This window comes from Trichechus manatus, unplaced genomic scaffold, assembly GCF_000243295.1.
Source record: "Trichechus manatus latirostris isolate Lorelei unplaced genomic scaffold, TriManLat1.0 scaffold00065, whole genome shotgun sequence".
NCBI classification, from domain to species: Eukaryota; Metazoa; Chordata; class Mammalia; order Sirenia; family Trichechidae; genus Trichechus; species Trichechus manatus.
The window spans coordinates 1,204,319-1,214,391 of record NW_004444001.1 but is presented as its reverse complement, the minus strand read 5'-3'; the positions used below and the strand labels follow the sequence as shown (position 1 = coordinate 1,214,391).

General features: G+C 38.2%; 1 protein-coding gene across 5 annotated transcripts in view; it reads left to right on the top strand.

The window, feature by feature from the left end:
* The window catches only part of STK38 (serine/threonine kinase 38), a 38,953-nt gene that overhangs the window by 13,026 nt on the left and 15,854 nt on the right, over positions 1-10,073 (top strand). For all 5 annotated transcript variants that reach the window (XM_023734137.1, XM_004379407.2, XM_023734136.1 and 2 more), the window contains 4 exons: positions 2,619-2,670; positions 3,790-3,912; positions 5,478-5,561; positions 9,322-9,445. In XM_023734137.1, coding sequence (XP_023589905.1) covers positions 2,619-2,670; positions 3,790-3,912; positions 5,478-5,561; positions 9,322-9,445 — 383 coding nt within the window. The remainder of the gene's footprint in view (positions 1-2,618; positions 2,671-3,789; positions 3,913-5,477; positions 5,562-9,321; positions 9,446-10,073) is intronic.

The following is a 10,073-nucleotide window of genomic DNA, read 5'->3' as shown; positions in this document are numbered from 1 at the left end:
ATATTAGGGTTATGCTGGCTTCATAGAATCAGTTCGGAAGTGTTGCTTCCTTTTCTATGCTCTGAAATAGCTTGAGTAGTACTGGTACAAGCTCTTCTCTGAATGTTTTGTAGAATTCTCCAGTGAAGCCATATGGGCCAGGGCTTTTTTTTGCTGGGAGCTTTTTTATTACTTTTTCAATCTCTTTTCTTGTTTTGGGTCTGTTCAGATTTTCAACATCACTTTGTTGTAGTTTGGGTACGTAGTGTGTTTCTAGAAATTTATCCATTTCCTCTAGATTTTCAAATTTGCTGGAGTATAGTTTTTCATAATATTCTGTTATGATCCTTTTTATTTCAGTTGAGTCTGTTGTAATGTTGCTCATTTCATTTCTTATTTGGGTTTTTTGCGTGCATGATAGGTTTTTTCCTGGATGTTTTCTCTAATGAAAGAATCTGATTGTGTTCAAAAAGAAGTTAATTCTGATAACTGCACTCCTAGACAAGTGTTCTGTGGAAACTAACTTAATTACACCTGCAGTAATGCAGTGGGAAACTTCTCTATTTAGATTTAAAATATAGTCAGAATGAGCCATCTCTGTAGCACAATGGACTTCTCGCCCAGCCTGGTGTGGTCGTTCAAAGAAGTAGTCAGAAAGTATGACAGTGTTTGAGACTGAAGGTACAAAAAGAGCTGACCATAGTTTAGTTCTTTGTACTAGTTCTTGCCATGATGTTATGCTTTCACTCTTCTGGCTCTTCCCTAATTCAGCTATCCTAATCACTGAAAGGGAATTAATGTAAACTCCTGAAACTACCAGTGCAGCCCTCTCCCTCCAATACATGTGCTCGCATAGATGCATATTCCAAAGTATTCTTAGAACTATTAAGGAGAAAAGCAGGAACACTGGGAGCCATGTAGGTGCTTTCTTCTTTCCATCAGAATCAGGGTAGTTCTTTTCATTTCTTGAGAGTTTGAACACAAATTCTTATTATTTGTCTGATCTTATAGATTTGTGATATGATTTCTATACAATGTATTTGTTTTAACTAAATACTATTATTGTAATAAGGAGCTCGGCTGCTAACCAAAAGATTGGCAGTTTGAATCCACCAGTCACTCCTTGGAAACCCTGGGGCAGTTCTCCTCTGTTTTATAGGGTTGGTATGAATTGGAATAGACTCAACGGCAATGAGTTTTTGGTGGTACAACAGTTAAGCACTTGGCTGCTAACCAAAAGGATGGTGGTTCATATCCACTCAGCTGCTCCGTAGGAGAAAGACCTGGTGATCTGCTCCTGTAAAGATTGTAGCCTAGACAACTCTGTCAGGCAGTTCTACTCTGTAATGTGGGGTCATTATGGGTCGAAATTGACTCATTGACACTTAAGAACAGCAACAACATTATTTCAATGAAATTCAGTGACCAAAGTGAAACTCATTATTTTCCCATGTTCCTCTCTCTGTGTTTCCTGTCTTGGTTACTGCCAGCATTATCTACCTAGATGAGAAATTCTTTCCCTTGACATCTACTGCTATTTGGTCATCTTTGCAGTGGCTCCGTTGACTTCATTCCAGTTTTCTAACCTTAGTCCCAGATCTTTGCTGTACATCTGAATCGTTACAGTAACTTTCATTTGACTTCAGGTCTTTCTCAGTTGCCTTCCCTGCCAGTCCATCAGATCCTCATTACTGCTGGTTGTCATTCTAAAATAGAAATCTTATCACGTCACTCCTTTGCACACAAGCTTACATTAGCTGTCAGTTGTCTACGGAATAAGATTTAACATTCTTGGTATGGCTTCCGAAGTCCTTTATAGTTCGGAGCTATTCTAACCTGCCTGCTGTGTGCCGCAGCCACAAGCTGTTACTTCAGCATTTCACAGGCTTTAGTCTTCCCTGGCTTGCTCACGTTGTTCTCTTTATCTGGAACGCTGGTTAAGTGGTGAAGGGGAGATTCCAGCCCATGCACTTTGATTGGTATTACACTGAATACTTGAAAGTCCTGTGGAGTTGGTTGTAATGAAGTTTTACTTGTTTCTTTTAGTTAAATCAGTATGAGACTGTAGATCAAATTTATTCTTGGATGAAGTTTGTTAAACTAAAGCTGTCTACTCCAAGGACTTGGAGTCTTTAAGTTTTGATAGTGGTGCCAGTCACCTTTTTTGATCATTTATTCCCCCTTGAATCTCCAAATTCTGCCTCTATCTTTGTTGTTTATTGCTCTTTGCTTGCGGCAAGCAGGAGGAGGAAGGTGTGCAAATAAAGGAAGTAGATTTCAACCAGAGAGAGGGAGAGGTAATACTCTATATAAGAGGTTATCAAATACCAGCTGTTTTGTGGTTTGGTAAGGAGGAAATTCTGTGAAAAAAAAAAAAATGAAAAAAGGGAGGGAGAGAGAACTTTCCATTTTGAAGCAATATTATTTATTGCATTAACATTTTATATAATCTTTTTCAAAATACAAAACAAAGGATGGAAATCTTTTCACTTGTCTTAGTAATTGTAATTTTTTGTTGTAATGAAACATTTTGAGATTCACCAATTTTTATCATTTTTCAAAAAACAATTGCATACAATACTTATATAGAATTTTCAGAAAGTTATCATTCAAGTGTTATTCCACGTGTCTTTTTATAGACAAAAGAAGTTAGAAAAAGTGATGGAAGAAGAAGGCTTAAAAGATGAAGAGGTAATTAATACTGGAATTTTCCCCTTGAAACCCAGCATGGCAGGTCATATCTTGCCCAGTAAGTTGTTAGCCTTGGTGCACAGGCGAAGGCTTTGTGATAGAGGAATTTATGACCGCTGGCTCGCTTCTGGATTTAAGTACTTATGCAGAGGGAGAAGTTAATTATTAACTATCCAGGAGTGGAATACTTCTCTGGGCATAGTTATAATAAGTTAATGAGATTTAGAATTTTAAGGAGAGTAAAAAAAGGCGAGGGGTGGGGGAGGATGAAATTAGTGAAATCAAATTGAAATTTAAAAGGGAAAATTTGTAGCATACTTCCAGAACTCACTGAAAAGACTCCATGAGAAGTGGGGCAAATTTCTGAATGAAATTTCTGAAATCGGCATCAAGGCAACGTATCCATCTGAAATCACCCCTTCCTCCCAGTGCCCACAGATGTGGTAGGAGAAAATATAGTTAACAAGGGACTGTGTAAGGAGCTGAAATGGCAGTGGCAATGCCCTCAAAAATAGGATGAATCAAAGAACCCAGGTAGATGGTGAAAAATACCCAGAATTTGTGGGAATAATAGAAAGTTAGAGCATAAAATGAATTGAAATGTGTAAAAGACTCAAAGGGAAATAGGAAATCATACTTTATTTTATATAGAAAAGGTTAAAGGAAAATGTTGATTGTTTATCCTCCTTCAGTAGAAAAGTTAAAGGATTACTGAAGTAGGTCAGTCAGAATCCTCAGAGGAGGCCCCCATCTGTTCAGGCTTGGTTATTGCATCTGAAGGCCAAGGAGAGGGGGAGTGACCTCTTCAGAGTCCTGGTGGTACAGTGGTTAAGAGCTCAGCTGCTAACCAAAAGGTCCGCAGTTTGAGTGTACCAGCTGCTCCTTGGAAACCCTATGGGACTGTTCTACTCTGTCCTGTAGGGTCGCTGTGAGTCGGAATCGACTCGACGGCAACGGGTTTGGTTTTTTTGGTTTTGTGGTGCTTTCATGGGTGAAAGGATTATTATGCCTAATGGAGTGTGACCCTGCTTTCTGGCTGGGTCAAATTATAATATGACTTTGTTACAGAGTTTCAGAATTTCAACTCCTCCTCCCTTCCTTCCTTATTTAAACATTTAGAAACAACTCAGGAGATCAGCACATGCTCGGAAGGAAACAGAATTTCTTCGTTTGAAAAGAACAAGACTTGGATTAGAAGATTTTGAGTCCTTAAAAGTAATAGGCAGAGGAGCATTTGGTGAGGTAAAAACCACCAGTTCTACTTATCAGATGCAAAAATACCTCAGAACTTTGAAGCTTCTAACATACCGTAAGCTCATGTTGTTGATATAGCTGAAAATAAGGGGGTTAGGCGGATCAGGTATGTCAGCCCCACATCCTGACTGCTCTTTCTGTCCTTCTCTCTTCCCTTTCCACTGTCCCAGATCTCTGATTGCTTGTCTCTGTTTTGCCAGAGATAATGTTGGTGCTTGTAAGTATTGATTTAGAGGGAGAGGTGAAAGGTAGAAGAAAACCAACATTTATTATTTACTGAGTGCCTCTCTCCTATAATCCTGACAATAATCTATTTTATAAATGATCAAATTAACGCTTAGAGAGGCTGTATAATGTCCCTGTGTCACAGAGCTACTGAGCAGTGAGTCCAGGAGTTGGGCCCAGGTCTTCCTGAACTTAAAGCCCTGCTTTTCCAGTGCCACACTGCCTCTCCATGAACAAACCAGCATATCTCCATCCTTTATTTCTTCCCACCAGATTGGCACAGCTCTAAAAAGATGGCCCTAGGTGACAGAATTTATAGAATGGAGTTGTATAGGTAATGGTAGAGAGTTGAAAGCATTTGCACCTTTGTCTGAGCTAGTCTTGCAGATGCATCCTGCTTGATCACAAGAGCAATCTGTTGGGGAGGGTTTGAATGAGCCCATGTGCGGTCATTCCCATTAAGGGAATACTCCCAAACTGAAGGAGCTACTGATGCAATAGTTGCATTATCTTTGTATAAAAGGAGCAGCATATTATTAAAAACTAGTACCCAGGGAAAATGTGAGTACATATTCAAAGGCACAGGTGAAAGATTAAATTGATCCCAGTGTTCAGAATCCTTGGGTTGGCCCCTTGAGAGAGAGGGAAAGGAACAGTACCACCTCTCAGAGAGCTTTTGTTCATTCAGTGGGGAAGGGCGTTGTGGGACTTATGGGAAAACATGAAGACAGGTTGTGCAAGGAGAAGACTACATGTGTATCTTAGGAGAGGAGGGCAGGATGTATAGGGGCTTTCATCATTAAATCATCTATTTAAACATATTGGAACATAAAAAACAGAAAGGAAAATGGCATATCCCAAATTATACATTATACACATACATACTACATTTCCCTAATTACATATTTTAGGTTTTTTTCCTTCCAGATATTTTTCCTATGTGTGAGCTTTTGCTTTTGTTTTAAATGTTGTTGTAATCATTTACTTTTTTCTAACCTGATTGAATGAGTGTGCCAGAGGTTTAATGAGTCCTTACATTCAAACTGAAGATTTTTAATTAGATTGGTTTGCCCAGATAGGGACCAAAACTGTTCGGATGTGGAAATATTTGAAGATATTTCTAGCATTGACTTTGCTGTGTGTAATGTATTCACTTTGCAACATTGAAAGGCATTTTTTTCCTGCTTTGTTCTTGCTGGTTGCTTATATTAAAATTGTAACACTTTTTCAGTTTAAACATTATTTGCTGTAACACTTGAAAGCATTAGCATGGCAGTGTAAACTTTTGACTTGGCTTTTTCTTTTTTCTTTTTTTTAATAACTTTTAGGTGCGGCTTGTTCAGAAGAAAGATACAGGGCATGTGTATGCAATGAAAATACTCCGTAAAGCAGATATGCTTGAAAAAGAGCAGGTAAAGCCCAACTGTAGCAGTGCTTCTAGTCAAGTTATGAGTTTTTTTGTCTCCTAAAATGGTTTTTTTTTGTTTAATTAAAATTTAGTCTTACTAGTTTTCTTTAACTCTCATGTACGACTATATATTTAATACTACTTTTTTCCCCCACCAAAGAAGCAGTTACATGTGTTTTAAAAGTACAAATAATGCCTCTATGTTATGTACAGTCTTCTTAAAGTTGGCAGCCTGTTAGAGAAGCATCTGTTGTTTGTGTCACCCACTTGATCATGAGATGTTCTTGTCAAAAAGAGCTTTTTTAGAGGTCACACTTACTGTGGTAGCATGTTCTTTATTGAATGTTGAGAGAGAGAAATTGGGACTGGGGCCTAGGAATTAGAATTTGGGATTTACCATCTAAAATGTGCCTTAATATGTTTTATCCTGTAAACCAAACCAAAGTTGGGTTTTCCAGGTAGCTCAGTACTATCTAAGAGAGACCAGTCTTCCAGTTTCTGAATGAATTTGAAAAATATAATGCAAACGGCAGAGTAGTGCAAATTCTCTTTTAATGATTAGAACACTTTCTAAAACCCAAACCCATATGGCAAATAGATTTATGAGAAGATAAGTACTTATGTAAAATAAATAAGATTTTAAATATTAGACCATATGTTAAAAAAAAAGGAAGGGTGCAGGTTTTCTATAAATCTAATTTAATTTAGCTGGCTGCTTAAGAACAGACTGCATTGATGATGACAGTAGATGTCCTATAGAGGGTCAGGTGCTGCAGGAGGGCAAGAAAACCCCCCTGGGAAGGAGAGCACCTGATACAGAGCCCAAGAGCAGGGGTGGAGACTGGGCCTGCACCCAGTACTTTCTGCCTCTAGAGAGGAAGTATAATCTCTGAGTCTTCTCTGCCCTCATTTAAGTGCTACCTCAAAGTTTGGAATTTTTATTTTCTCTCTAATTTTCATGTGTTGCCCAGAAGCTTTAGACTCCCAAGAATTTCGATTTAGAGTACAAAATACCCCAGCAGTAAATCTTTAGACACTATAGTTTATGCCAACACCAAACTTACTCAAAATGCACAACAGCCCTATTTATATATTATCTAAAATTTAGTGTGTGGTATGGGTGTGTAGTTACTGAAAGAGTTTCATTTAATCTTGAGAAGGAAAATGTAAAGCTTCTGTATAGAATAGTCAGTATATTTGCAAGTTTTGTTTCATTTTATATTTGTAAGTTTTATTTTTACAAGACATATTTCCTGCAACTTTTAACCAAGATTCAAAACCCCTCTTTATCAAATAATTAACATATAGAATACAGTTGTGAAGAGAAGCACACATCATGATCTGCGGAGTTATTTATTCTGTGTAGCACATGCCAGGTGCCTGGTATGGTAACAGAGAGGATGATTCAAACATATCGTATAAAAACATTTTCTCAAATATTGTGCCTTCCTCAAAAGCAATTTCCAAATGAAAGTAAAGGAAATAATCTTTAGAATTAGGATTTTAAATGATGCACTGACTTAATTGTTTAGCTCATCTTGCTTATGGACACAGGTCCCTAGGTTTGATCTCAGTATGATCCATTTAAAGTCTCCGGCCACAAACTTTACCTGGGTTGGCCATCTTGAAGAAGCATGCTGTGGGTTTGTGCTATGTGGGAATTGGAAGTAGATCAGTACAGATCCATCCTTATTTTTGGATAGAGGTGACAAAGTTTAGATTCAGAGATACTAAGATTTTGTAGGCATAGGTGCTTTATCCAAAGGAAAAGTTGTTTGTTTGTTTTTAATTAACTGAGCAGAAATTAAAGCTACCCACTGAGAGTTCTGGTTGTTATTTTGTCCCACAGGGTGGAAATTTCTGCTACTTAGAAAATAAAATATTAAAGGATAAGAGACCAGCATTTGGCCAGTTTCTTAATGTTTCTCCTCCAGTGTAAAAGCAAAACCTCCGGTTGTGTTGCCAGTATAGTTTTGTAGAACAAAAGACTGGCTTTTATCTTACTTTCCTATTGCCCGGGATAGCAACCAGCATGTAATCCCCCACCTCATTAAATATTTATGGAACAGGGGAGAGGGAACCTTTTGGTGTGAGTTGTGCTTCTAGCTCCTCCCTCCCTTACCCTATACTCCCATGGCTCCATTCCTAGGTTTTGAAGTTCCTAGCTGCTGTTTCAGCTCCAGGAGAGTAGGGCAAGGTGTGCTCAACAGTGACTGTAGCTTCCCCATTGATAAAACAGGGAATGTTGCAGCCACCATTCTGTCCTCCAGTGTGAGTGACAAGTGGCAGTAGTAGTGCCTCCCCTTTTCTTTGGCTCCTTGAAGTAGGTAGAGCCTGAAGGGAGCCAGGGGAAGCCGAGGTGCACGGAGGCCAGCCTTCTGCAGCCTTAGTATTCGGCAGTGACTAGGTCACAGCCTAGGCCGCAGTCCAGCTAGCCGCAGCTAGTGTTTCCCAAAGGCTCCACTTCTGTATTAAGGCTCCGTAAGGGCGGATGCTGTACTCTGCTTCCTGGTGGTTTCATAGCACTTATCTTACCACCCTTACCTTCCATTTTCCCCACCCTCATAAGTAGAGATGTAAGTTTTCTGCGACATTGAAGCTATTAAAAATTCCCCAAAGACCAATTTTAGTAGAGGCTGAAAACCCAAATATGCACATTAAGAAGCCTCGAGCCCCCAGGAGTTGGCATGGAAGGATGAGGCAGATTAGGTGCAAGATAGGAGAGAGGGGTGGGGTCCTTGTCCCAACAGAAAGAGTACCTGGCTTCACAAAAAAATGTTCCAGTAAAACAAACAAGCACGCACAACACTGTATCAAACAGAACACAACCATGAGCTGAATTTGCCAGCAGAAGTGCCTGTTTGTGAACCTTGGTACATCTTTTACCTCAGGACATACTGTGAAACTCAAGATTTGCAGCATATGTTAAGACTAAAACCTCTCTTCAAGGTTTGTACTGGGTCCTGATAAATTTAGACCTGATTCAACCCAACTTTGGATCTTGTGACACTTAAAAAAGGGAGTAGGGAACAGGATTTGATAATATGTAGCAATGTTTTGATTACTATTATTTATTTAAAGTAAATGTGGTAAATTTTATTATAAAACATTATTTTAATTAAGTATTTAAACTTTTAATTAAGTAATTCTGCCAGTTCCCCCAAACCTTCTATAGCTTGATTTTCTGAGCTAGATATTTCAATAAAGGTATAAAATTGGGAATATCATTAATTTGTACCTATAACTTTTCTTTGGTGCTCTTATATTTCAATTCAGTGAGAATTGATTGAGGACATAGTCTGCACAGCAGTGAACTAAATGCTGTGGCATTATAATCTTCTAGAATTGTCAGCTCGGTCACTGTCATTGCAGTTATCATTGCAGACCTGAGATGGGACTTTGTTAGAGAATTTCATTTTGAGGACTTATTTTCATCATAGAAGTTTATTATAATAAAAAATATATGAAAAATGGTAATTTTAGCTAATCAGAGGTTCAATTTATAGGACTGTTAAGTTGCCATTTGTGTTAAAGCCATTAATTTTGCAATTTTTGTAGCCTTTTATCATTCAGGTTTTCATCACTGAAGATCTTCAAGTCGAATGTTTTTAGTTTTGAGTTAGTAGGTTTGCCTAAGCATAAATTAGATCTCATTTGCATCTTCACAGTTAAATACTCAAAACTGTGCTTAAATTGTTTAAACAAATATACAGTCTAATAAAGCAGAGCAAGGCTTGTCATTAATCAAATGCATATACCTCCAGGTTGGCCACATTCGTGCGGAGCGTGACATTCTAGTGGAGGCAGACAGTTTGTGGGTTGTGAAAATGTTCTATAGTTTTCAGGATAAGCTAAACCTCTACCTAATCATGGAGTTCCTGCCTGGAGGTAATTACTTGCTGATGAAAGGTCATTTTTTCTTCTTGTTCTGTGGTTTCTCTCTCACATCAATAATTAACCCTCCTTTCTACTTTTAATTGTGCTCACGAAGTTGCTTTCTATATCTTTTTTAGGTCTATAAAGGAGGTCAGTAACGTGTCTTGTGCTGAGGTGCCTTTCTACAGTCTTAGTGCCATAACAGTAACCTTCTCATTCACTCTCATGATTTCAGATGGACATTTCATTTTTCAACATATAGGAATAAACTAGGAGGCTCTGTTGCTCTCCTGTCAGTGGGAATCACGTATAATGAGTTACTCAGGTGGCAAAATTGAAACTTTAACATTCTTTGTGTCAACTTTTTTTTGTTTTTCTATAACTTACATTAATAAGGAATGAATTTCTCATTGTCTATATTAGTAGCCACAATCAATTTCTCATTTCTGAGATTTCAAGTTTTATGTAACTCAGCTTGGGCATCTCCTAAGAAAGCTCCAAAGTAAACCCAGAACATTATGTACCATCCGTTCTTGGGGAACACAGTCTATTTCCTAGCGAGCAGTCAAACTTTGCGCAAAGAAAGCGGGGGGGAAAGAAAATTCAACTTTTTCCTTTTTGGTAATAAAGCAAAGCAGAT